This window comes from Leptonotus elevatus, chromosome 21, assembly GCF_054856555.1.
Source record: "Leptonotus elevatus isolate MCC_2025b chromosome 21, RoL_Lele_1.0, whole genome shotgun sequence".
Taxonomy (NCBI): domain Eukaryota; kingdom Metazoa; phylum Chordata; class Actinopteri; order Syngnathiformes; family Syngnathidae; genus Leptonotus; species Leptonotus elevatus.
Genome location: NC_141259.1, coordinates 13208598 through 13236540, shown reverse-complemented (window position 1 = coordinate 13236540; position 27943 = coordinate 13208598). Strand labels below are relative to the sequence as shown.

The 27943-nt window shown below is 39.1% G+C and overlaps 2 protein-coding genes and 1 long non-coding RNA gene across 4 annotated transcripts; 2 read left to right on the top strand and 1 right to left on the bottom strand.

Moving 5' to 3' along the window:
• Window positions 1–246: 246 nt before the first annotated feature.
• LOC147155976 (uncharacterized) lies at window positions 247–1871 on the top strand. The gene is made up of 4 exons (XM_086066018.1): window positions 247–557; window positions 1195–1302; window positions 1376–1477; window positions 1579–1871. Exons 1-4 carry the CDS (start codon window positions 357–359, stop codon window positions 1663–1665), a joined length of 498 nt encoding a protein of 165 aa, XP_085922144.1. The 5' UTR covers window positions 247–356; the 3' UTR covers window positions 1666–1871.
• LOC147155975 (uncharacterized) lies at window positions 282–7031 on the bottom strand. Of its 2 annotated transcripts, none has more exons than XR_015092076.1 (2): window positions 6907–7031; window positions 282–588 (listed from the first exon to the last, which is right to left on the bottom strand). It is a non-coding gene; the product is annotated as an uncharacterized LOC147155975 (long non-coding RNA). The 2 variants fall into 2 exon arrangements; XR_015092075.1 differs by lacking the exon at window positions 6907–7031 and adding an exon at window positions 3367–3897.
• On the top strand, window positions 3387–27450 carry nrbp2b (nuclear receptor binding protein 2b). The gene is made up of 18 exons (XM_086066017.1): window positions 3387–4086; window positions 18626–18748; window positions 19552–19653; window positions 19743–19832; window positions 20161–20201; window positions 20297–20391; window positions 20466–20489; window positions 20568–20654; window positions 21738–21793; window positions 21859–21954; window positions 22218–22350; window positions 22491–22593; window positions 22680–22730; window positions 22809–22944; window positions 23972–24025; window positions 24155–24218; window positions 24293–24348; window positions 25173–27450. The coding sequence occupies exons 1-18, from the start codon at window positions 3967–3969 to the stop codon at window positions 25257–25259; spliced, it is 1518 nt and encodes a 505-aa protein (XP_085922143.1). The 5' UTR covers window positions 3387–3966; the 3' UTR covers window positions 25260–27450.
• Window positions 27451–27943: the final 493 nt, after the last annotated feature.

Here is a 27943-nt window from a genome sequence, read left to right as displayed (position 1 = left end):
GACTTCTAATTGTAAGCTGGCGGTGGGTCACGTCAAGTCCAAGTTGCGAAAGAGGATTTATGCCATTTTTTTGCCCTCTGAGGGGACCAATGGCGTTCAGTAATCCAACTGTGTCATTACGAAAGACTTTGTCATGCATGCCTGTTTTCAGAGCATGTTTTTGTCTGGACTCGCTTTGAAACCCCCTAGGGAGGCTGGGGGTTGGTGGGTTTCCAGGAAGAGGGAGGGAGGGCTGAAAAAAAAAATGTTGGCGTGGGAGAGCCGCTCTATTGAGTCCAGGATTTGTTTTCACCCAGCAGATCGACACAAAAGGTTGTTCACCCCTCGGTGTACTCAGTTGCACTCTCTCCAGTAAGATGGCGGTGATGTTGCTGCTGCTGCTGCTGGCCTGCGTCGGGGGAGCCGTGTGGCGGTCGGCCGAAGCCCAGGACGCTTACGACCAGCTCCCGGCGGACTACAAGAAAGGCGTGGACCTGGCTTTGGAGCATCTCAACTCCCACACGGGCGTGCAGCACCATTTTCGCTTCCTGAGGAGTTTGGATAAGTTGGACGCCGAGGTAACCTCAGGGTCTCACTCTGGAGGCCAACCTTGTTAAAATAAAAAAATAAAATAAAAAATCGTGAGAGATTGTTTAAAAAAATATCTAGAGAGAGAATCGAGAAGAGCGAGATCTTAGCGGCATATCCATTCAGCATATTTTTATACACACATTTATCTATGGGATATTTTAAGAGGAAAATGTGGGTGTTGGAATGAACAAGGGTACCCTGAACGCAACTTGGACTTACATTTTGACGTTTGAGCTGTGTTGCACTCAGGGATCCTTGTACATTCTAGCTTCAACTTTGCTTGTTTGACATTACATTCAATCAGTTTAAAAGCAAATTGTGAATTTCAGGCTCATCCTAATTATTGTGGGATGTATCAATTGATTAAATTATTGATCAAAGACACTTTTATCACTCCCGTCCGATTACATCAAATAGAACCCAAGTGTACTGCTGGAATGAACAAGAGTACCCTGAAAGCAACATGATATGTAAACACTAAACCGTTTGGGATATAATTGTGTTTTATATAGTACATAATAATCCAATTTTACCTTCCCAGTGCTTCTCAATTACATTTTGCTACTTCCCAAGGAAGAAGAACATATCATACATTTTACTGATTTGCATGCATTTCATTTGCAGAGTGGCTTTGATGTGAAGTACTACTACCATCACTTTCAACTGAAGCCCACCCGGTGTGCCAAAGGACCCACTTCCAGGACGCAGAGATGTCCCTTCCGGAACGACAGAGTGAGTACAGAATAAAAAAAATAATAATGTTGAGCAAAATATTCATTGTGTTAATTTGATGATGTCATTGCAGCCTCTGATGGACTGCGCGGTGTGTTACAAGACGGAAGAAGACCAAATCAGACCAGATCCAGCGCCTTATGTTCACTGCATCCAGAGGCCCAGACTCACTCAGGTATGGTATAACATTCGGAAATATTCTTTTTAAATCCAAAGACACAAATAAGGCTCTGCCATTGATAGTTGCTAAAAATGGATTTTCTCCTGAAATTTCAGGACATGGTGACAACCAGGACGGAGCACTGCAAACAAATGAACTACAACACCGGAGGCCTGACACTTTTAGCGGTGCAAATGGATTAAACGTGTTATTAAAAAAAAAAAAAACAGCTTCATAGATAAGAGCCTGAGAAAGCAGCCGGGTTCATGCTTATTTTTATTACAAGTGAAATAGCTTTTATACTCACATGTAAGCCTTTTTTTCCGCAAAATTTAATATGGCTACATTAAAAATGACATTTACTAAATCAAAATGGCTGTCCAATAAAGATTAGGATCACTTTTGCTTCCAGTCTCGTAACATATTGATTGCATTACTGACTGTAATTAAGTACAATAGTCATGTACAGTAGTGATACTTATGCTTAGTTGTACCCAAATACTGTTGGCAGCTATTTTATACAAAACTGCTTCTCTCTTTCTTTCTTTTTTCTTCATTTTTATGCAGCACAATGTTGCTCTCCCGTCGTGTATGTCTAACATTTGCCTTCTTCCTATTCACACACTTCAAACATCATTACCCCCTGGCCTTGTCATGCTGGAGGCGCCATTTTGCGGCCTCGCCCCCCCTACCGGTGCGGAAGCTCACATTGTGTACCATGCAGTTTTTTTGCCAAGAGCAAATCTCATTAACGGCAGATTGGCAAAGCGGGGGCCTCCCTCAATATAAATAGAGGTGCTAAATATAGAGGGAGAATGATTACAACACACGGGTGTGATTTATAGCTCACTGACTGACCAATAAGTATCTACTGCAAAAACTGCCACTGCACAATGGTAGCAAATTGTGAAATGGAAACCATGTATATTACGTGAGTGGTCATAGTAAAAAGCAGCAATGATGGTAAAAACGTCAGACAGTGGCTCTAATACCATACAATAAAATGTAATTACATACAAAATATAAAATCCGATCAGCGAGGTATAGTTAAACAAACTGTCACTGGAAACAAATTGTCTTTAAATAAACAATTTGAATTATATGCATAAGTACATTTTATAATGAATACTTTATAAAATTAAAGAAATGACATTACAGTACAGTAGCGTACAGTAATTATCTTCCTCCAAGGGTGTGTTTCCCCCCCATTCGACCACTAGGTAGCAGAATGGTGTCATACCAGCCTCATGTTGATTTAAGCCATTACCGTAATGCTGCTAAATTATGCTCAATTAGATAATGACGGTTTTAAAATCCAAATTCTGCATGATGACATTATAAATTATCAACATGCGCTTAAATATTCTCTTCTTTTTAGCTAATTACAAGACATGATTAGAAAACATTTGTGACTCATAGACACCTCCCAAAGATTTTTATGTTTACCTATATTAATAGTTTAAGCCCTAATATTTGTTTATTTCACGTTACACGTTTATTTCATGTTAAATCCATCTTACAACATCCCCTTTAAAATAAATGGGTTGAAGATTAATTGTCTTAAAAAACAACAACAACATAAGGTTTACGCAAGGATGCCCTCGTGTACAGTATCATATGCCACTTAACCAATATATATAAATGACATATTTCTAATTAGTCATTTTATTACTTTTTTTTTAACCCACTGATATACAATTAATTTCAATTTCGTGTGAAAAAGTTGTTCTGGTGATTGTTTGCGAAACTAAGCATGCCCAAATGCAAAAAAAAAAAAAAGCTAATAAAAGGCGCTATTTTGCTTGTCCAACAGCAAAATGCCAGCTTTTTGTTTACACGCCTTTAAAGTATCCGGATGTATAAGTTCCGCCTTCAAAAGTACCCGGATGTCTAATTTCGCTCACCAAAGTACCCGTATGTTTTCCTTCCGTCTTCCAGGTGCTCATAGCATTTTTGCGCAGGCTCTGTGTTAAACGCCATTACGGTAAATGTGCTCCACTCGGCGGTTCTTGGTCGGCTTTGGACGCAAGCGGCTCACACTCCTCCACTCGGAGGATGACGCGGAACATTAACCCTCATCCATAAAAACCGACCAACCATGCGACCACCGCCTCCCCCGGGATTGCTCTCCACGTCTCCCCGCCTCGCTCGGACCGTCCTCGGGAAGCTAAGAAGCAAGATTTCCCTGATTTGTTTCCGATAGCGACCCTTCCGTCCAGTGTGTCTGCTTTTGTGTGTGTGTGTGTGTGTGTGTGTGTGTGTGTGTGTTTGTGTGCGTGTGTGTGTGTGTCACCCACAAGGGGGGTGTGGCGTTTATCCCAACCGGGAAGCTTGTTTTAAGCCTTTATCGACACCGACTGTGAGACAGCGAAACGCCGGCGGAGGGAAAGCTAAGCGCCGTCCCGTGGGTCTCATCCCCGACGAACACACGGACGAGGAGGAGGTCAGAGGCGGAGGAAGGAGGGGGGGGCTGAAATCTGTAAACGTGTGTCGACTGCGTGAAGATGACGATGTCCGTCCCGGAGAGGAAATCGGGATCGGAGGGGAAGGAGGAGGAGAGCGAGGATGAGAGCGAGATCGTGGAGGAAAGCCCTTGTGGACGATGGCAGAAGCGCAAAGAACAGGTTGGTTGGCGGGCGGATTAAATCTATGGTTGGTGTGTGCGGCGCGGCGCCCCCATCCCGCCTGCAAACACACCACTCTCCACATGGACACTTCATTAGGTACCCCTGCACCGTGTAAACACAATACTCCGCCATACGGTAATGCTCAGTTTTGAGTGAGCGTTTGTAATTTAGCAATGTTTTACAGTGATTGGAGTTTGAAATGGTGTACATGCATTTTCTTGTCATGAGGCCAGGGCTGTTTCTAATATTTTGACTTCACTTTATGCGCTTTCACTGCTCCTATTGATTATTCAATTCCGAACATCCGGGCATTTCTGATATTTCCCCTAGTGTAACGCAATGCAAATGATTCTTTTATTCGGTGAAAACAAATGGCGAGAACAAACCAGGCAGATTGTTATTGTAGTTAAACAACATTTAATACATTTTATAAATCCAAATAATCCTCACAAATCAAATTACAAAACTCCAAAGTCCAATGCTTTTCAATGAGCAGAGAGCGTCATTTCACCGAGTAAGACCGCCATTTTGACTTGTGAGGTAAGGTCGGAATTGTCAATATCGTGGGATTTTGCTGTAATTATTATACAGTTCCCACAGAGCAATACATCGAACGTCCATTGCTACTTAGAACGAATTGTAATCCTGCCATCCGTAGGATAGACACAGCAGCCGGTAAATTTACAACAAAATCACGTAGGTAACATTTTTTTTTTTTACCACTCACAATTGTCTTCGATATTTACATAAAAAATTGTTTGGCTTGTTTTAAAGCACAATTTAATTCTTCGTGAAAACATTTACTTGTTTGTGCATTAGGTTCTTGATAGACGTTCATGACTCAAAATCGTTTTTGACAATTCTTGTATGTTAGGCTTGTTAATGACTCCAAATTGAATTCAGTGTTTATGAAAACCACATGCACACCAAAATGATTGTGCCACATAAATTCTGTCTCGCAACTAGGAAAGTAAATCCGAACAACTCTAGCTCTACATTGCCGTGCCGAATAGCTTGCAAAATAATTTTTTTTTTGCTTTAGATTTTGCCAGATCAGAAGGGAAAATGGCTTATCCAACAATAAGCAAGAATATGACTAAGAAAACAAGTTATTTAAACAAGAGTTTGATTATCAGGCAGCAAGAGCGACGGCCTTGTACGACTCGGCGATTGCGCGTCGGGCAGGGGGCCACAGCCGCTCGTGACTCGTTGATAAAGCCAAGACATTCAACGCGAAGGTTATCTCTGGCTCGCACTCTTCTGCCGCCGCCGGCATCTGACCTCGGCCTTTCGCAACCCCACCCGAGCGTTGTTCCGCCCATTGATTACCTAACTTTAGCGCTTCCATTAACCCCCACTGCTAAGAGCACGAGCCAGCTATCGACAAGAGTTGTGATGCATTCGCTAAACACCGCTAGGCTAGTGCATATAGATGGCTGCTAATATTTGATTGTTGTCAGAAAATGATTAAACTAGAGTATGCCCCATGAATTCTGCCCAGCAACAAGTGACAAGGAAAAAGTAGGAAGAGAAGCCCTGTTGTACATGCACTTGATCATGTCAAGCAAGCTTCCTGGAGCGTATCATACAGCAAGGCTCAGTTGTATCACATGCTTGGTAAATAAAGTCAGTGTGTCAAAGTTCGCGATACACGCCGCTTGATTTGGTCTTGAGCTCGGGCGTTTAAATAAACACACGCTCACGTGCTTCGGTTCCCTTTGCTGACTCAGTCCTCCTTCAATCCTTCGTTTGAAGTAGTAAAAAGCAGACACAGCGAGTCTCGCTTTTGATGTAGCGTCAGGAAATCGAGCATGGTGGAGTCACCTGTATCTTCCCGAATGGCGACATTCGCCAAAGTGACGCACACAACATTTAAAATATCAGTGGACATTTTTTTCTCATTTTAAATTAAAGCTCATGCAGATGCCGAAAAGTGCTACCGTGCTAATCCGTTTTTATAGCCACCCAGTTAACACTACTGTTTCATTGGGGATTGTTTGGTCACATGACTTTTGAGCCGTCATAGCTGAACCGACAGATTTATGAATGGTTTAATGACACAATGTGCCTCGTGTAGGACTTAAAGGCAAACGAGTCAATGAATTGTGTCGATTGTGTAAAATGGACAGGCACATTCCATAAGTTCCCTTTGAGATAATAAAAAAAAAAAAATCAAAATGAATCAATTATCAGGAAATGTAAGTCACCGAGTTGCTAAAGCTAAGCTAAAAGCTGAATGAGCAGGTAATGAATGTGTATGCTAATATGACTTGTCTGTGCGAAAAGGCTAAATGAGCTAATGAATGTACATGCTAACTGGCTTTAACATCATGCCTAGAAATGAAACATTTGTGTGCGTTTGTAATCTCACTGGTACCGACGCGCTGTTTCTGTAGTTTGAGCCTGACATCTGCCACGCGGACGTTTGTGCTGCTGGTCTGCATGCGGAATGTCTCAGTGCCGTGGCACGTTCAAAACAAATAATGTATCGAGTGGCCATGAGGCTCAGTAGCTTGCTTGAGGTCATTTAACAGAAGTTGGTGATGGTCAGTTTGGAGGACCAAAACAACACGCGAGATGTTCGCCATGTGATCTCGACTCCTGGCATTTTAATGGGAGATCGAGAGCTTCATGTGGGCATACACAAGCTAATGTTAGCTTAGCATTTCGGTCGGCATTGTAGTATATTTACTATTTCCTGTTTCCTATTTGTTATCTGTCGTTCTCAAACGAACACACATGCTAATGCTAGCTTAGCTCGGCTGCGCCTGAGTCAAAACCGATTTTAACTACAATAAAAAAACACCGTGTACTTACAAAAACTATTCCTCGTTCCTGGTGGCTTGCTGGTGAAATGAAGTTGTCATTGTCACGCCATTGTAAGAGTTACACATGCGTGTGACTTGAAATGATAAACAGACACGCTAACGTTAGCTTAGAATTTTGTTTTGTCTTAGCGCTGCGTGCTCTGGTATGTGTCAATTTTGTGCACTCTGTAACGTTTATGTTGCGAAATGCTGCACTCTCTTTCCGAGCAGATAAAAGCTAGCTCGTAAACGGGCGGCTTAGCGATAATGGGGAATTTCAGGAAGATCATAGCACTTAACAAGTGTGCTAGTAACCAATTACTATTCTTTGTAGTACCTCCACGTTGCAGTGTTTCACTTACTGTGCCACTACAGGGTTCATTTTTTTTTGGGGCGTCTGTGATGTATTAATCCGCGTAATAGCCCTCAATTAAATAATTACGTGTATTTGTTCGTCTGAAATTTTCATCCGTATCTCGTTGAGGTCGTTTTATTGATATACTTTAATGTAGAGCGCTCAGGCTTGGAGTATGATATCATTATGACAATTGGACATGATGAAAACAGGGCAGAACCTTCCGGCACGGATGAGTTGCGCATTAGCGTCTCATGACGGTGATGCGGACTCAAACCTCAGTCAGCAGCCGCAGTCAAGCTGATGTGAATGCACTCTAATGCCCTTTTAGAGCCGCCGTATGGCTTCAGAAAGAATGCATTCCGGGTGGGGCGATTATGGTCAATAGTGAGTACTTGCTTTTTGACTTTGGCCAGGTGCTCTCAAGCAGTCTTTTGCATTAAAAGAACGCCCTTAAGTAATACACTAACACAAAACCTCCTTCAGACCCTGCAAGGCACTAATGAGATTCCTCCGATAGAGGGATACGACTTGGAGTGTTGCTGCATTCCTTTGCAGTCCGGCGGTCTTTATCTTAAAACCCTTGAGAGTAAACATGGCTATCTTAGTTGCCGTGTCATACTACATGCGTAAATGTGTCACGGCGGGCATTCAGTGAATTTCATATGTATAGTTTGTAAACCAAGTACTAGTCTGCTAAGGAGCCCAAAAAGTTGCTAGCGGCTCAAGTAGCACATCTGCTAACTAAGCTAAGCTAAAAATGGTTTATTGTTAGCAGCTAAATTCAAATGTCATTATTGTTAACATTTCAGCTTACTTATATTTATTAGAACCCCCATGTGTTAGAAATGGCTATTAGCTAACCTAATCTAACGGCTAACATTTTATTATTTAAAAATGGCTAGAGCTAGCTAAAGCTGAAGCTAACTACTCGTCTGCCACCAACCCATGCTAGTTAAAGGCAAAGGCTGATTAGCAAGTCTACACTGTCCTAAGAGTCTGTCGAAGAAGCAGAACGCCTGCAACGAAAAGCAAAGGCGCTTTCTCACGCTTCTCAGATGATCCTCGGATAAGAAAAACAATTTCCACAAGACCAATAACGCAGGAACGCGTAGCTTGGGCATCAAACGTCCACCTTGAGCCGTTCCCCCTGGGATGAAATCATCAAATTGTGCGATGCCAGCGGAAATTGTGGTTTTGTATTCAGACTTTGAATGCGTCGTTGGCTCAATGTGACGAACGTTTCTCGCGGGCAACTATCAATCAGGACGATAACACACAAATAACTTAATGTCTTCAGTCTTTTTATTTAAACAGGCAGGCGTTGTTTTCACAGAACTGTGGTCGCTCTCATAATGGACTTGTGAAAGTGATCTCCCTCGCCCACCTACTGCCATTATGTTAGCATTTAGCTCCAGTTAATTTTATTCCCGGCCATCTCATCGATGCCGGAGATTTGTTGCATTAAAGACATAATAGGATGCCAGGGAAATGCTGAAACGTGTCCGGGAAGTAGTCAGTAGTCAGTCGGGATTGACTGCGGCAGCTCCGTCTCGTCTCTGGAGAGGATAAGCGCTATAAACCTCTTAGGCGACACAGCGGCTTTGACAATCTATGGAGAGAAACACTGCTTCACATTTCAAATTTGAACATTATATGTTTTATACTTATCCGAAAAACACATTTTTTTCCCACATAAGCAAAAAAGTCTGCAAATTTGTAGATACGTACCTTGTGGTTAATAGATCACAGCATATCCTCGTGGCCCTCTGAACAGTTTAATACATATATTATTTTAAAACATACAATACAAAAATAGTAGACAAATAACGCATACATTTCAGGGAAAAACAAATTAAAAAAGAATATGATATTATAAAAATATTAGGAGAATAATACAGCATTATTCAAAAATGGGGAAAAAGGACAAGTGCAATATAAACATATTTAAAAATGTAAAAAAGAGACAATATCAGAAAATAAAAATATTAGTCAAAAATATAAAGTAATGCATAAACATCCCAGCATAAACAAATATTTGATAAAAATGTGCAATTATTAGAGTAAGTATATGGATATTCAATATTTTAAAAATACTACAACAAAATACAATATATTGAAAATTTTACGGATGATACTAAAGTATTTAACAGGTTATTTTTAGTTATCAGAAGAAAAAAAAACACAACTACACAGACATTAAGATTTTTTTATCTTTTTTTTTTTTAGCAAGCATATTAGCACATACTGTATTTGTGCTAAATTAAAAATGCCATAGGCAATGATGTTATTAGGCTAGCAAAATAGTAAAGCAAACCAACCAAAACCAAAAATGCTAAATATTGGGAAAATAAAATATTAGGCAAATATTCGAAAAAATTACGAGGTCACATAATGTCACTTAAACTTTCTTCTGCTCGCAGTGAAAGTGCTACATAAAAAGTCCAGTCCAGTCCAGTAACACTCTTAACATACGTGTCTGACTTCTTCATTGTCAGTATCGTCACTTTACTTATTGTCTTTTTTTTCTCAATTTAAAGCCGAAAGACGACGACTCCTCATCTTAATCCCCTTGCAGGATAAATACGTCACAGTAATTATATCTTCTTAACGGTCTCCGCTAATTGCCGCGTGTAAACAAAACAGTGCTTTCTCCTGCTCCTCTGTTTGTACTTCCACTCAGGTAACCAACGCTCCTTCTGAATGTGACGACTGTGCAGAGCCAATTGAACCCAAGTCAACCTTTTGTTTTTTCTTTGCTAGAAAGCTGCATGTCAAGGGAAAGACACACGATTTTTTTATTTTTAATGCAGGCTGGCTCCAAGAACTCCAAGAACAGTCAATTGCGCGAGTGCGCCAGTTTAGGCAAGAAAAACAAAAACACGTCTGCTTGTTTTCGCAGGAACATGGAAACTGCTGGCTAAAAAAAAAAGGCCAATCAGTAAAGCCTCCGTCCTCCTCTCAACCGCATTGTGGGGGAGGCAGTTCGTAAACCGCTAACCGGGGGAAAGTCATCATAATGAAACCAAAGTACCTTTTGCACAGACAGGACGGTGGAAAAAGGTGGCGTTGACAGGCTAGATTTAAAATTATATGGCTTGGTTAAACATTTTGATGTTTAAATACATAACTCATTCTCTTGTGTTTTTTCTCAGTTTTACAGTAAACCTTAACTGGGAGTGACAAATGCGGACACTAAATGAGATCAGAAAATGTATCTATATTAAAAGAGAAATACGCGCAAGCTAAAAGTAAAATGTTACAACAGAGAGAGAAGAAATAAGAAGAAGTTAAAAAAAAAACAATTAAGGATTCAATAATCAATTATTACAGAAAGAAAAATATTGGAGAGAGAAAAACAGGAAAAAAATACAAAAAAATTAAACAAAAATACACAAATATTAGATGATATAGAAATATTAGAGCAAGTAGAAAATTATTAAAATGCAAAAATATTTGGAAAAGATATATAGAAAAAAAATTATTGGAAAAAGATTCATCATTCATTTTAGGCAAAGAAAATGCAAACTATTGACTAGACAATTGTAAGAGTGCAAAAATATTTTGAAAAAAATAATAATTTTTTTGCGTCAACATTCATATTGGAGAAAGAAAAAGAAAATTGGCAGAGAAAAATAATAGGTAAAAAATACACAAATAATGCATAAATATTACAACAAAACAAAAATTATTAGAGCAAAACTACAAAAAAAATATTGGGGAAATATAAACAAAAAAATGGGTGAAAAATATTAGGAAAAAGACAAACATTATAAAATATTACATGAAAACACATGCACGTCCTTTTCATCCACTTAATTGTTTTCTTTTTAAATTTATTGAAAAAAAAAATCATCCTCTTCCCCTTTTTCTTCTATACGTTTTGCAACGTATCGTTGAAAACGTTTCACCTGGCACAAAATGCTGCTCAACGTGCTTTTCCGGACAAAAAAATGTGCTGACTGATGCGAAGTTGACACACGTCTGTCTACATATGCACCTCCGTCCCGCAGGCAGACGGGAGACAAAAACTGGCAACGGGTGAAATTCCTTTACGTAATACGTTCTGCTCGACACTCGCAATGCTCGTCACGTCCCGGCCTCCGCCGCCGGCGGGCCTCGTAAATCTGCAGCTTTGTCATGGCCACAACGGCGCGGTGAGGCCAATCGCCACCGCAAGCGCGAGCCGACCGAGCCCTTCGCCACCGCGCTGGTTTTCATTACGGCCGTCTCGCTCGACCGCATTCCCAACATCGAGTTCTCCTTGAGGAAATCAAGATGTGTGATGTGATGTGTAATATACGCTTGTGACCTTGTCTAAAGGTTTTTGGCCATTTTTTTGAACTTTAAAAAACTATTTAAGCCAACTGTTATGTTGCAATCACAAATCGAACCATTTAAAGGTTGAGTAAATACGTATTGTTCAGGAAGAAGAAGAAATGTCAAATCCGTACTGGAGCTTTTATTTTTTTTCATGTCCCTTATCAGGGTTGGGAGGGTCACTTTTAAAATGTAATCCATTACAGTTACAAGTTACCTGCTAAAAAGTGTAGTTAGTAACGTAATCCAAGTACCATAATATTAACTCATTCACTGCCATTGACGGTTATAAACGTCAAGATTTTTTTTTTAACAATTTCTATTAGTTAAAAAAAAAAATCCTACTTTTGTTAACAAGAGTATTAAAACCTCGATTTTTTTATTGTACATTTAGACCAGATATAAAATTTGTGATTAACTATTGAAGTAAAAAAAAAAAAACATTAATCGCCTGACGTCCCTAATTTTTAATAATCATCTCGTCAGGCGATTAAAATAGTTAACTCACGATAAATCACAAATGTTACTTTTTTATTAGTTACTTACTTATTTATTTATTATACTCTTGATAACAAGGGAAAAAAATGTTAAACTAATAGAAATAGTTCAAATTGATTTTTGGATGTTTATAGCCGTTAATGGCAGTGAATGAGTTAAAGTAATGTAACTGGATTACTTTTGGATTACTCCAATATTGAGTATGCTATAGATAGATAGATAGAAGCGTGACATTAACTGCAAAATGAATTTTTATCCCAGTCACAAGTTTAGCCATGTATATGTTGTGTATTTGTTGGAGGAAGATTTGTTTGGAAGGTGTAACTCACATTATGGTTGTAGGCTAGCGGGCTAGCTAGCAAGAAGCTACAGCGCGTAGCATGCCGCTGGACTCTCAGCTCAAACTTTCGCTCCGAGTAAATTCCAGTGAATACCGGTCGCCATTTCCTCCTCCCGTCCGTGAAGCTTTTTCAAATTGCCCGCGTCGGGAGGACCCGACTAGTCAGTTCGTTCGTCCCCGCCTCCCCCGACATGTAGTAACGGTTCCGCTCTGTCTCTCTTTCCCTCTCACTCTCTTTCATACTTTCTCTCAGCGTAGAAATTGTAATCCCTTGAAGTAATCCCCATTTTTAATAAATCTACCTGTAATCTGATTACATGTTTTTTCCTGTAACTGTAACGGAATACAGCGACTTTTTTTTTTTTTTGTAATCTGATTACGTAACGGCGGTACATTTATACCGTTACTCCCCAAGCCTGTCCCTTATCTGACCCGTTAAGACTGGAGCCACGTCATTATGCATCATGCTAAATGCTCACACACTCTCTCACACTCTCTCGCTCTCTCTCGCTCTCTGAGATTGGCTGTGAGCCGCCCATGTGACCTCTGAGCGAGAGACAGATAGGCAGACAGAGAGAGCGAGCAAGCGAGAGGGCGATGGAGGCGAAGGTCAGCAGACGGTCAGTGGCTCAGGCCGCTGGCACTGGCGGGACATGGCGAGGAGGCGGGTGGCGGGTGGCGAGCCGTGACAGCTCTCTCTGTCTTCATGTCCTCGTTATCTCGTCACTACTACGAGTCCACTCCGCTTTTAATCGCCATTGATGTGTTTAGGGGATAGATTGACAGTTTTCAACGTGCACATTTGATATTTCCACGACCCAAATTAGATAACAAAAACGATAATATGACACGGATGCAGGTTTTTTTTTTATTAGACTCCGTAATTTCTGCTTGGTTGCAGCTGCCCTCGGTCTTACCATGTTTACGAATTTTTGCGTCAATGTTATAGGGCTGCTCGATTATGAAGAAAATATTCATCACGATTAATTTGGTAATAATTGCAATCACGGTTATAGGACAATCATTTGGTTTTTTTTGGGTACAAAACAAGAAAATCTTTAAACATAAAAAAATATTAAGACAAATACATTTCTCTGAGAGACTATAATTATGAAAGTTCCTTTTGGACCAAACAAGACTTATTAAATCAGTCATTAAAAAAAAAAAAAAAAAGTGCAAATGTAAAAAAAATTAACAACTCAAAATTTGTATTAATAATCTTTTATTTTTGTTTACGATTATGTGTAATAATTGAAATTGTAATTGAATTTCGATTAATTGCACAGCCTTAAAATGTTATGATTTTTTTCTGAATATTTCATAATGCTAGCTAGGTCGTTACGCCGACATTTTCGCATAAATGTTGCAACATTTCTTGTGATGTTACTGCTTTATACGCGCAACATTATTTTTGTAAATATAAAAACTTTAATGTTACAACTTCTATTGTTATATATGACTGATCTCGTAACTCGTGACTACTTTTCTCACAATGTTACAATTTTATTTTCTCAATGTTACAACTGTTTTCTCCACAATTAACATGCAATGTTCCAATTTGACTCCATTATTCTAGCAATGTTGTGACTTTATTCTTTATAAATATTACTTTGGAAAAAATGTAATATTACAACTGATAATGGTCGGCTTTGTAGTGTTGCCGTTTTATTCACACGTTACGGATTCATTCTCTGAAAACATGCTTTAACTTTAGCTCAAAATTCCAACTTATTTGACACCTTATGACTTTATCCCTGTAACGTGACTCAAAAATATAATTGTGTCTTTTTTTGTTCCTTGCCACGCCTTTCAACATGATTTTGTGCGTTTTGAAGCATAGAGCATATACAAAGTAACAACATCTTGACAATTTCTTCCTTTTGTCCACATTTTTTTTTTTACTTATCTTTAAAGCTCTCGCGGCGAGCGAAACGGCAACAAAGGCTCATTTGCATACAAGGCACCACCCCCCTGCGACGCTCTCACAGGGGGGGGCGCAGTCTGTCTAGCGACGCTGAAATATTGATGCGCTGCGGGATGAGGCTCGGCGGCGATGCAAACGAGCGGCCGCTGAAGCTCTTGTCGGTCGCCGTGACAAAGGGCTGCTTTCATCGATCGCCGTGACGACCGCACACTTCACCTGTCTGCTCGTGCAAGTCACTTTGTGTATGGCAAAGCCTCACAGGCCTGTGGAAAGTCACTTGAGCCTTTTTTTTCCTTCTATATTCTTGATATCTGTTTTGAGATTTTCACCGCTGTGCTTGACTTTTCCCTCACTGAGATTGCGCAATAACCACCGTCTTGGTATTTGATCAGCGCCTAAGCCGCCACCTCAGGATATTTTGGTTCTTTTCGCAGGAATGTATTCCCCCAAGTGCCCCTCTTGATGTTTCTCGACTTTTATTTTCACCTCTTGCCCGTTTTCCCTTCATAACTTTATTTCCACACCAGGTTTTATGTTATGTTATGCCAAACAAACTGACTTAAGATATTTTAAAAATACACAAATGTGTAAAAAAAAACAAAAAAAACCCTAAATGATATTGTGGAATTTAAATATTTATTGTCATTGCTCACAGTACAATGAAATGAAATTTTATCACACATCCGATGATATTATAACAAATATATTAGAAAATAAACAAGAATACACAAAAAAAAATCCAACATTTCAAACAATAAAATACATAAATAGCTGAAAACTTAATAAACACTTCAGACAAGACATTAGTTAAAAAATGCATCAAATTGAAGAAAAAAAATAAAAGCTAATATCAGACAATAATACACAATTGTCAGGGGGAAAGTTACAGTATTAAGATAATAAATAGGAAAAAATACAAAACATAATTTGTTTTACAAAATCTGAAATAATACAAAATATGGAACACATTTATGTGCTGTATATATTTATTTATATATTATGAAAAATATACAAATATTAGAAAATACATACAAATTATATGGCAAAATTAGAAAATGTACCAAAATATTGGACAAAACCATACAAGGAAAAAAAAGACAAATACTAAATAATTTACTGAATAAATGATATGATATTATAAAATGCAAAATATTTAACATATTTGGGGGCAAAATACAAATATTGTGGAATTTTTTCTTTTTTTTTAAACCAAGTGTGTAAATGTTGACTAGCTGGTGTTCATTTCTGTATTTTCTTAATGATTGAAAATGACATCGGTAACAATCAACATTTTATCAAAAGAAACAAAACACAACAGCGGGTTAAATGACTTTGAAATCCTCACAGCCTTTTGCTTCTCGTCAGCATTTTATAACCGCTGCCAAACTTGATATTCCAGGTTGCACAAACTCAAGCTGGATTTTCGAGTCGTTTCAAGCTCGGCAGCTCTCGTTTTTGGCCCCGAGTGCCGCATCTAATTTGCATGAAAAGATTGAGGTTTAGTCAGCGAAAGCTATGAAAAGGATGAACTGTGACAAGCGATCATTTCTCCTCCTGTGGTGATTTCACACTTGGTGAAATTTAGATGTAAAGGATGTTTGATACCTCTTTTTTGTATTTTTTATTTTTGCCCTAAGTATCAGTGGCTGCTATTGTCAGGCTGTTCATGTCAATTATGTAATTTTAACCCTATAAAGCCAAACGTATCATATTAAATACAAGACATTTTGAGCCCTCTATTTTTCATCCCATTAAAACCTTGACGTATATTATCTGACTCATGCATTGCACAGATAATCCATTAGAGGGCAGTATCGCCCAGCTGATGGCTTTTCCAGCGACTTTACAAGATCATCCCAATTGAGAAAGAAGAGACAGCTATACTTATTAACAAAGTTGGCAAATCCAGGTCCAGAAAGTAAAAACCCTGCCACAGTTTGGCTTTAGCCCCAGGTGCTAGCTAGCGAGCTCCCTAGTTAGCTCCCATGTTGCTTGTTTACCTGCTAGGGAGCTAGCTAGCTAGCTAGCTAGCTAGCTAGCTAGCTAGCTAGCTAGCTAGTATCAAGGGCTAAAGCTAAACTGTGGCTGGGTTTGCCACCTCTGCTTTATCAATAGTGGGAAATGTTCTTTCAGATTTTTGGAAATACTAACATGTGTGTTTACTATTACATTTTTGACAGTTATAAATGTAGGAATTTAAAGTATCGTGACCTGATGTATCAAATATGACACAAATCAAAAAATTTTGTTTCTTTGGTCAAAAGGACCAATAAATACTCCTTTTTTTTTTTTTCAAAGAATCAGAATTTTCTCATATATTTCATGGATCAGGCTTCATAGGTTTAAAACCAAATTCTTACATAATTGCATTATTGCAACTATATTTCTTTTAACATTACGACTTTCAGCCTCATGTGTCTTTTTATCACGGGAGCGTGGGAAGTATAAATGGGATTTGACACGTTTGCGTGTGTCGACATCCTTCAAGATCCAGTTTCACGCGGTCCATGTCATGTAGCAAACGTCGGAACACAAGTCGCTGTTATGACTCGAAACCCTTCAACCGCCTCCCTTGCGCCAGCCAATCAGAGGGCAGGACCCCAAGTGCTTGTTTACCAGTCTTATTCTAGCGCGACCATGCAACAGAACCCCTCCGCCGCAGATTTGCGACCCAAGTGTTTCTCAACACGTTTCGGCCCTGGCGGCCTGTCAAGAGAAGGAATTGTCGCCGCGTCTTGCCAGTCGGCGTCTCGTTTCCGCAACCAATAATCAGATTATCGTCTCCCACTGAGTGGCTGGTAGAGATCATTCTTTAATGCAAGCAGAATCACTCTCAGAAAGACTTCTCGCTGAAACATTGTGGTTGATATTCACTACTGGCGGACAGTACTTGATTTAAGAGGGGACAGGAAATAAGAGAGCAAAATGCCCAAAGGCAACAACAGCTGCTGAGACCTTTTACTGACGCCAGTCCTGGAACTTTTCTGACACACCTTACCCTAAACCCATGCAAAGTCGGAACATTCAAATAGAATCCACCTGAATTGGCCCAGTGCCGATTTTCCTCCGAAAACAATTCTGTAACCTTTATGTAACCCTCCTCGGAAAAGTAACCTCCTTCGGGGAACTAATGAAGGACTTAAAAGCAGATTTTTAGTGGCGGCCGCGGTCTGCTGGTTGGGCCCCGGCCGAACAATGGTCCCCCTGTGGAGCTGCAAACTGAAAGCTGTTTCATGTCCACGCGTCTGCGGTGACGTCGTGAAAGGCGAGCCCCGCGCCGTCTATCAATGGCTAGCATTTAGCGCTAACGGCGGGCGTAAGGAGGGAGAGGTCGGAATAATTTATCGCCGCCTTCGTCATTTTGATGTCGATGCTGATAGAGGAGCACCGGGTTGTTGAAAGGATTCAAGTGAGGGCTTTCCGCGGGGTTCTCCAGCTAAAAAAAAGGCGGCATTGTTGACTTTTTGACATGAGGTGGCCTCTGATTGGTTGATTGGAATCAGCCTTCCTGTGAAAACTGCAGTCATATGTTTCTCGTAACTCGGGTCCGACCGATATTGATTTTTTTTTTATGCCGATTCCGATATTTTGCAGAACACGAAGTCCTTTAACGTTTAAAACACAAAAGATCTGAGTTACATTTAATACATTTGACGATTACTTTATCCTTTAGTTGTTGTAGAAAAATTGGCAAAAATCGACCTTTAAATTTTTTTTTTAATTCTATTTATTTTGCTGATTTGTGGGGAGACTGTGGATGTTTACATGTAAATCTATTAGTTTCAATGTGTTTAAAAAAATGAGCACAAAAAAAAATCACGGTTCTTGTAACTTAAAGCTTTATTGTCTACGTCAATGACTTTTTTCTTATATGCCAATTTTTTTATTGCAACTTTTCCCTTCACTTTTCCTATAACGTTTCCATTTTTGTTGGAAAAAGTCTATTCTTGTGTAGAGTACTTAAGAGCTCAAATGCGTCGCGACTTTGCGCTCGCGGGCTTCACCTTAAAGCAAACGCCGTTGTTTTCATTCCGCGGTTCTATTTTAATGCCGGCAAAGGGATTTACCGTGTGTGAAACGGCTTGGTTTTAATGGTGGGCATGTGGGTTATTATCACCCTTGTCTGCAAGTCATCATTTTTATGTCCCTGCAATTTCACAATTTTTGGCAGCAACCAGCTTTAACGCACCAGACCACCAGGGGGCGCTCTCTTTCCTGAGATGAAAATCTGTGTTGTAACAAAAATATATTTTTGATTATTTTTATGTTTTGTTTCCTCTGCCGTCTTGCAGGTGAGCCAAGGCAATGTCCCGGGTGTGGAAAGCGCCTCCCTGGCCATGGACACGGAGGAAGGAGTGGAGGTGGTGTGGAACGAGGTACTTTTTTCTGACAAGAAAGTCTTCAAAGCTCAGGAGGTACGCAGACTTGGAATTTTGTTTTACATTGTGACTTTATCTTTGTGTATCTTTCTGGATTTATTCTTCTAATCTTTCAACTTGTTTTCCCCCCCTCAGCCTTTCATCTTTGTTCTGGTTTCATTTTCGTAACTTTGAAGCAAATATCGGAAAAATACGACTTGTAATTTGCTAAACTAATTTTCTCGTAATATTACTTTGTTCTCGTACCGTTTCATTACAAATGTATTTTTCACGACAAATATGACTTTGTTTCATAAGATTGCTTCTTTTCCCCCCCCGTGATATTCTGACCGTTTCTCGCAACTTTATAGGCTTTATTGTCATAACGCTACAGATTTATTTTCATAACATGATGCCATTTTCATGCTCTGATTATTGCAACTTTTTGTGATATTCTATTCTTGTAATTTTACAACGTTTGCAACAACAATTCTTGACATTACCATTTTCAAAAAAAATAAGAAGAAAAGTCAGACTTGATTCTTGCAATATTGCAACTTTCTGCTGTTATAACATTTCTTTCTCCCGCAACTATGCAACATGATTCTACTCATTTTGACTTTAGTCTTTTAACTTTATTAATTACAATTAAATCATTTTCTGGTCCTTCTCATAACCAGTGTTGTGCTCGTGACTAAAAAAAAATAGTAACTCGTTACAGTTACTAGTTACTCCATTTTAAAAGTAACTCAATTACTCTGATGATTACGTAAACAAAAAAGTAATGCGTTACTATTAAAGTAACTCTTTAGTTACTTTTTTTCTCAAAAACGGGATTTGTTTTTGTTGGTGTGGTGCAGGAGAAGATCAAGGAGATGTTTGAGAACCTGATGCAGGTGGAGCATCCCAACATCGTCAAGTTTCACAAGTACTGGCTTGACATGAAGGAAAGTCAGGCTCGGGTAGGTTTCTACTTTCTCGGGGGGTACGTTTATTTCTGAATTGATTTCTGTACAAGTGCCTGAGGTGCGAACGTGGCCGCCATCCGCAGGTCATCTTCATCACGGAATACATGTCGTCAGGCAGCCTCAAGCAGTTTCTCAAGAAAACCAAGAAGAACCACAAGACCATGAATGTGAAGGTTGGTCTTTTTTTTCCTCGTGGCGTATGTTTCTGCTCAAATCCACATTTTCAAACGGGATTAGCTGTTATGTAACGCGGGGCGGCCCGGCGCTCCCACCTGCTTCCGTCCCCGTGCAATGTTGACACTTTCATGTCGTGTAACCTGCTGTAAATATTGAACAAGTTGACGGTTTTCTCAGCAGACTTAAGGACGAAAAGTCACTCTTCACAAATACGCCACGGGATAATCGCTCAGGATCATATTTTAGAGGCTTCGGAATAATCATAGGAAAAAAGACTATCAGTTAAAAAAGTCCATCCATCTGTTTTTGTGTTCTATATTCCAGGCTTGGAAAAGGTGGTGCACACAGATCCTCTCTGCCCTCAGGTACTGGATGATGACGTTTCTGCAGCACCAGCTCCTTTATTTACATGTACTTACCCGTGTTTTCCGCCCCCCCCCCCCCCACCCCCCCACCCCAGTTACCTGCACTCGTGTGATCCGCCAATCATCCACGGGAACTTGACGTGCGACACCATCTTCATCCAGCACAACGGACTCATCAAGATCGGCTCAGGTCTGATCCCTGCAGGGTTTTCCGTGCTACTGCAGAAAGATCATTTACCTTCTTTTGTGATCTTTTCTCCGCAGTGTGGCATCGGCTCTTTGTTAATGGTAAGAAATGGAGTCCGTTGTAGTTTTGTTTGTGTTCGTCTCAAAGGTTGTATTCCATATTCATCTCCCTCTTGCCAGTATTCCCGGATGCCAGCGTCCAGGGGAAGGGGAGGCAACATCGCGACGAGCAGAGGAATCTTCATTTTTTTGCACCGGAATATGGAAGTAAGTTAAACATCGTTTTGAGCTAATTATTGAGGCTGTTGATTTAAATGTGACTTTCTTTAGGCTTTTGCAGCGTGCAGATGGCCCCACAGAAGAAAGTATGAATTATGTGGACATCATTTAAGCATCAATTTAAAAGTAAAAAAAAGATCTTATAAATCAAATAAAATGTTTGAGAGGATCCTATTAATAGTTATTATTTGATGATTGTGTATATATAAGTAAATCATGAAAATAATATTCCTTTATAAAAATGAAATGAAAAAATTAACTGTATTAAATAATTATATTGAAATCAAATATAAATATTAGATATGAACACATTGCATGTGTTTAAGAATTTTAAAGGATAAATATTACAATTACAAAAATATAAGTTTAAGATATACAGAAATAACTGAATATAAGTTCAAATGTATTATATAAAATGAACACTATGGATGGATGGATCTATTGCAAACATAAAGCTAACAATTAATAGATGAAAAATGTAAATTAAAAAAAGTCGAATAAATAAAATGTGTTGGAATATCCTCTAAATATTAGAAATTAATTGTATGTACCTATAAATAAATAAATAAAAATCCAAGAAATGTATTGTTGTATATAATACAGGTAAATATTACATAACATTAAAATAATATCAGAATATTAGATATAATTGTGTGGTTAATGAAATCTATAAAAATACACAATGTGTATATATATATATATATAAAGTCAACGTATACAGGTTATGAATGCAAGAATAAAATAATACTTGTATATGAATATAAATGTCATATTACAAACACATTTAAAATAAGACAATGTGCCGTTAATTCATGCTAAGTAGAGGTTAAATCTATTTGTTTGTTAAATAGCACTGGGCTGTCTATTTCACACATTGTGTTTTTTTCAAGAACGGGATACGGGATACGGGCTCCTATTCTTCTCTATTCTATTGTGATTTGGTTGTAGCCAAACTCAAAGAACAAGACTGCACGGACTTGGGGTGGTTAAACATGAAGCGTATCCTTCATGTTCCCCCTTCGTCTCCACACACTCCCTTTACTCCTTCTCTGCCTCGTCTTTTCTTCCCAGCCGGCGAGGATGACTACGCCATAGACATTTTCTCCTTCGGCATCTGCGCTCTGGAGGTGAGAAAACACCGACTGCGGTGCGCATGGGCGGGTGTGTTGACATATCGATTGGTGACTCTTAGATGGCAGTGTTGGAGATCCAGGCCAACGGAGACGCCGCCGTCTCCAAGGAGGCCATCGTCAACGCGGGCCAATCCCTGGAGGACCCCCTCATGAGAGTATGAGCCGCATTGTTGACACTCATCTCCTCGGGTTTCATTTCACTCTATAATGTTGTACTTTATAAAAACAGATTAATACCAAAAATTGTATGTAAAGAATTCAGTTCAATCCATCGTGCCCGCCTTGGCCACCGGGTGGCAGTATAATACAGTCATGCAGACATAAACAAAGAAGAATCCTACTTCTATTACTACTGTAAATAACTCTATAAGATGCTGTAATAGTCGTCTTTTTTTTTTTTTTTTTTTTCTACCTGCAGGAGTTCACACAGTCGTGTTTGCGCCCTGACGCTAAGCTCCGTCCGACCGCCCACGACCTCCTCTTCCACCGCGTCCTCTTCGAGGTTCACTCCCTCAAACTGCTGGCCGCCCACTGCCTCATTAACAACCAGTGTGAGTGTCTCTTACAGCATCTCTCTCACTTAAATGGGACGCATGTGCCGCATGGGGTGGCTCTGGTACGCAAGTGGTTCTGTTTTGTAAACCCAGTTAATGACTCGCATTAAAAAATGTGCTGTCATTCTCGTTCTTAGACTTGCTTCCCGAGAACTGCGTGGAAGAGAGGACCAAGTCCTTCGACCCGAATGCCGTCATGGCAGAGATCAAGCATGAAGACAGGCTGGGAGTTCAGCTAAAGTAAAGAAATAAATAAATGCATTTTTTTGGTAACTCGTAAATGTCACCTGCTTAACCACGCTGGCTTTTTTTTAAATATCCGACAGGTACTCCCATGTGTCCCCTTTGGAGCTGGACAAGTTTCTCGAGGACGTCAAGTAAGGAGAACACTTTTTAACACGACTTGATGGATTAGCCAAGATGCTAAACTTGATGGACCGTCCGCCGCTTTTCAGGAACGGGATTTACCCCTTGATGAACTTTGCCTCGTCCCGGCCGCATCCCGTCCCTCGCGCCCTCTCTTTGTCTCAGGAGCAGGTGGAAACAGTCAAGACGCCCACGCCGGAACCTCAGGAGACGGAGAGCAGGAAGGTGAGCCCTTCACATATCATCGGGGACATTTTATTGCTTGAAAAATATGATTTGCATCTTCAATTCTATTTTTGAGTTGCTATACAGTATATAGGTATAATGTATTTTTTTTTGTTAAAACACTATTCTAGCATCATTTCAGCCCATAAGAACACTGCACAATTTAATATTATATGTCAGATGACATTATGTGCTGACAAAAGGGTTACATGTAATAAAAATATATGAACTCATTCACTCGCAGCCATTTTCACTGAAGCAACCCCCTTCGCTCCCCGCTGTTTTACTGGATTTTGACTGATTTTGCAAAGCCCACAGAATATTGTGTTCTATTGCTTTAAAAACATTGAACCTACAAAAAGATATATATATTAAAAAAAAAAAGTATATTTGTATCTGTTTCCGTTTTGCAGCAATTAGCATTAGAATATAGCTAAGTTTCGTCATTATTCACAAACCTGTCGAAAAGTGGGGAAACGAGCTTGTTGCAACATGGCCCTGGTTGAGCTCTTATACTCTGCTGCCACCTGCTGGCCGCTTTTTTGTATTAACTACCATTGCTTTAAGCAACCTCTTCAAGTCAGAGGCTGCACCAAAGCCTTCTTTATACTCTAGCATTAAAAACATTTAAAAAACGTGTAAATATGTTTTTGGGACCATGGCAATATTTAAGATTTTTTTTTTTTTAATCCACTATCAAATATTTTGTCTTTGCTTGCTTGTCAAACACACCGACTTGCATTTAAATAGCTGCTCTGAAGAAACAATTAGAATGGCTGAATAACGCAAAAAACGAAGCAAAATTAGATGAAATTCTCCTCAAATTGGACATGTTGAAATAAGAGCAACATTAAACAAAAGCAATTATGGTTGCACTTTTTTTTAAGTACCATAAATACCTTATAAGCCCTGCACAGGTAAAAAAGAAAAGAAAAAAGGATGCGTTTTTTTCCCCTCCTAGAGGCTAAAAGCATCATGAATTGAATTGTCTTATATGTTTTATATAATACATGATGTGTGTTATTAGGTCATTCAAATGCACTGCAACCTGGAGTCGAACGAGGAAGGGACCAAAACTCATGTGAGTCACGTAGTACATCAGGTGCAGTCCCGTAAGGCTCTTCTTATCGGGGCTCCATGTTACATCTATTATATATCATTTATTCATTTTTAATATGGACTCTTTCTTTTTTCTCTCTCTCTACTCCAGCTTTCATTATTTCTCAAGATGGACGACAAACTTCACCGGCAGCTTAGCTGTGACATCCTTCCGAGTAGGTTTACCGCTTCAGGAGAACGCTGCTTTCTCATTGGCTCGATTTTTAATGATGTCATGTGCACCTTTCAGCTGACACATCCAAAGACCTTGCCAGCGAACTCGTTCACTACGCCTTCATAAATGAGGTACAGAACATTGATTGTCAGTGCCTATAAAATAGAAATGTAATGATTTACGTCAAAAATACATTTGAACTATTTCTATTAGTTTAACATTTTTTTTCCCTCTTTTGTTAACAAGAGTATGAAAAGCTAGAATTTTTTTATTGTTCATTTAGAACAGATATAAAATTTGTGATTAATCGTGAGTTAGCGAGTAAAGCCATTCGATTAATCACAATAAAAATTGTAATCACCTAATGCCCCAAATTTTTAATAATCTTGTATTCTTCTTCTTTTTTTTTTTTCATTCGCTGTCATTGACGGCTATAAACGTTGAAAATTTATTTTAACTAATTTGTATTAGTTTAAAATTGTTTCCACTTTTGTTAACAAGAGTATGAAAACCTAGAATTGTTTTTATTGTACATTTAGAACAGATATAAAATTTGTGATTTATCGTGAGTTAACTAGTGAAGTCATACGATTAAATACAATTAAAAAATGTAATTGCCTGTCGCCCATAATTTTTTATAATTAAAAAAAAATGAATTTATGGCAGTGAATGAGTTAATAATGTGACCTATAACCAGTACCAACTAAAGTTCAGCTGTTCCAATAGGGTGCACAAAAACGTGGCTTTTGAACATATATATATATTTTTAATTTATATTAATTGTCTTTAGATAGATGTAGAATTTAAATAATTAATCCCTTCAGTGGCCATTGTTATTATTGCTTCCAAAACCAATCAATGCTACCATTTACAATGGCATTGTTTATAATAAATGTTTAAAATGCTGTTAATATAATTGATATTAAAGTAGGATTTTGTTTCTTTTGCCACGAAGGAGGACATCGAGAAGGTGGCCGGGTTCCTGGAGGACGCCATTAAGCGACACCGGGTACGAGCGCTGCCTTCCGGGGGCACGCAGTGAGGGGAAGGGGCAGTCACGGGATGTCAGTCGAGGCCCCCGGGGACTTCGAGGGGGCCTTTTATGGCTGGAAACGGGGGGGTAGCAGGAGCCTGTTTGGAGTAAAAACAACACTGAGAGATGTTAAGAAAACGACAGGAGGCTCAAGGAAGAATTCACGGCAGCCGGGAAAAGGGAACGGGAGGACCAGGCATCATGGTTGTGTTTGTACCGACTCCCTCCAAAGGGCACATTTGCCTTAACACGTGTTGGTTCCGTAACGGATGCCACCATTCCGCTCATCCAGCCATCTTGTCAAACGAATGTTTTACTACGTGTCATTTTTGCACTCCAGCGTCCACCCTGACAGGGCAATATTTCTTCTTCTTCTTCTTCTTTTTTTTTTTTTTTATAAGTACTCCATCCATCATGCGCTGTTAACACTCATTCACTGTGGACTTATTTATTATTGAAAAGCAACGCACAAGGTTGTCATGTTTATTCATGCTCTCCGACGTTTCCTTCTACTTGTCCCCTCGGACTCTCTTTTTAGCCTGCAGTGCTCTTAAGGGCTTTTCCTCTCTGATAAGTGTTCTGAGTGCCAAAGACTTGTTGCAAAGTGCCTGATATGGCAACAAAACACTAATAAAATGGAGTTCAGGCTAATTAGGAATGGAAGTATATATCAATAAATGGTAGAAAAGATCATTTTGCTCCCACTGCTCATTCATGAATAATTGACAACCCAGCTGAAAAAAAAAAAGGTCTAAAATTGCCTATAGATGCCACAAGATGGTGGAAAAGCACTACTTGTCTATCAGACATGGCTACAACTTCCTCCCCTGAAATGAATGTCCAAATGAACTGCAACTTGACTCTTGCTTCTTGTGCGTTGGATGTAAATATCATTTTCAGTCTTTGATACACTTGTAACTTAAAATCACGCAGTCGACTTAATCATACCTGTTTTGCTTTATTTTTCTGTTGCCCCATTTATTTTGGTGGTAGTAAGTAATAATCTGTCCAAATTTAGTTTTTTTTTGTTTTTTAGAGTCATAACATTAGTATCGTACTGATATTGTATGCATCACATTTATTATTATTATTATTATTATTATTATTATTAGGGCCCTCTTAGAATCGCTGTCTCCTCAAAAACTCATTCAAGTAGTGCCTCCTTGGAAAGTTCGAAAGAAATTGTGCCTGGCACCAGTTTCACCGATTAACATTAAATTGGGTGGTGGACATGTCTATCGTAACCAGAATGCATGGAAAAAGTCTCAAGGTCCCAAGCCTGAAAATAAACAGGAAGTCGTCTATTTTGGTTTGATGCAGCTGTTTTGGAGGGAATTTGATGATAAAGGTGCCTGGGGGAAAAAATGAAGACCAAGGAAATACAAATAATAATATCTCATGTCGACACGAAATTTGGTCAACGTGTATCATATTTGGACCCAAAAAAGTCTCAAGGACCCATGGCCAAAATTGAACAGGAACTCTGTCATTTTTTGACCAATTTGAGTGCTTGTACAAAGAATCCATCCACCCCCCATCTTAACCTAATTTAGGTGTCAAAGTGAGAGAGAAAAAATGGGTGCAATTTTATTTTTCACAGAGATTCCTGTATGACGTGTCGAGTAAAATAAATCATTCGCTTCCAGCAAAAATTTGGATTTTTCCAACTACAATTTGACATAAATGTTCATAAATTGTCTGCAATTATTTTGTCTTTGTTCTTTAAATTCCCAGTTTAATAACAGACTGCTGTACAGTGACTGCTTTGAGTTTTACTATTTCTGCGGACGGGAGTCTGGAATCTTCACGCATTTTTACTTTCCATACAGGCTGTGCAGTATATTTGTATGTGGCTTTAAGGCAAGAGTTTACTATGGATTCTAATCCAACGTGAAACAGTGCCACTCTTGCTCTTCTACCATCTTGTCAAGCTGCATGTCTTAAAAAGAAAGCCTGCAAGCATTCAAAACTTTGCATTTTGCCTTTGTCAATAACAGTTCAATTCTAGGGGCCGGAGAATGATCATGAATGTTTGCATATATAATGGCACAATAATAATTCGGAGAAAAAAAAAACATTCATATTGGTCTTATCAGTCAAGGCTATTAATTGAAACTTGCATTTGGATGTGCTCTACTTAAGCATTTGTAATATATTGTAGCGATTGCAATTAAATAAAAAAAAACTTGTGACCTGCTGATCATGTCTGGAGTTATTTATATATGAAAGATGTATGCATGCAAGAATTTAAAAAAAAATTGATGGAAGGAAGGGCAAAAGTCAAGTCAACTTTATTCATATAGCACCTTATCATGTAAAGAAACAACTCAAAGTGCTGTACACATTAAAAAAACAAAACAAAAAACATTACCTCCAGAGGAGGAAGGAAAAAATTGCTCAGAAAACAACTTTTTTTTGCAAAGAAAGGGTCGAATTATAGATGTTAGAATTTAAAAAAGAAGAAGAAGAAGTTATGATGGTAAAAAGATGCCCTGGAAAAAAAGTGCTCTGAAGGGAAGGAGGCACGAAAGAGCACTTTTTTTTTAAAGTAAGGAAGGACGGCAGGTAGGAACAAAGGAAGGAATCCAAAGTCAGATTCACCAAAGGAAGGATGTAAGTTGGGATACAAAAAAAGGAAAGAGGTCAAAAAGGAAAACATAAATATAACTGCTATATATTTTCTAACTCCAAGA

Excerpts from the sequence above, each read along its gene's own strand:
- LOC147155976 (XM_086066018.1), top strand. The coding sequence starts at position 357 with ATGGCGGTGATGTTGCTGCTGCTGCTGCTGGCCTGCGTCGGGGGAGCC. Across the intron at positions 558-1,194 it reads TGGATAAGTTGGACGCCGAG|AGTGGCTTTGATGTGAAGTA; the intron begins GTAACCTCAGGG and ends TTTCATTTGCAG. Across the intron at positions 1,478-1,578 it reads AGAGGCCCAGACTCACTCAG|GACATGGTGACAACCAGGAC; the intron begins GTATGGTATAAC and ends CTGAAATTTCAG.
- nrbp2b (XM_086066017.1), top strand. The coding sequence starts at position 3,967 with ATGACGATGTCCGTCCCGGAGAGGAAATCGGGATCGGAGGGGAAGGAG. Across the intron at positions 21,794-21,858 it reads TCGGCATCTGCGCTCTGGAG|ATGGCAGTGTTGGAGATCCA; the intron begins GTGAGAAAACAC and ends GGTGACTCTTAG. Across the intron at positions 21,955-22,217 it reads TGGAGGACCCCCTCATGAGA|GAGTTCACACAGTCGTGTTT; the intron begins GTATGAGCCGCA and ends TTCTACCTGCAG.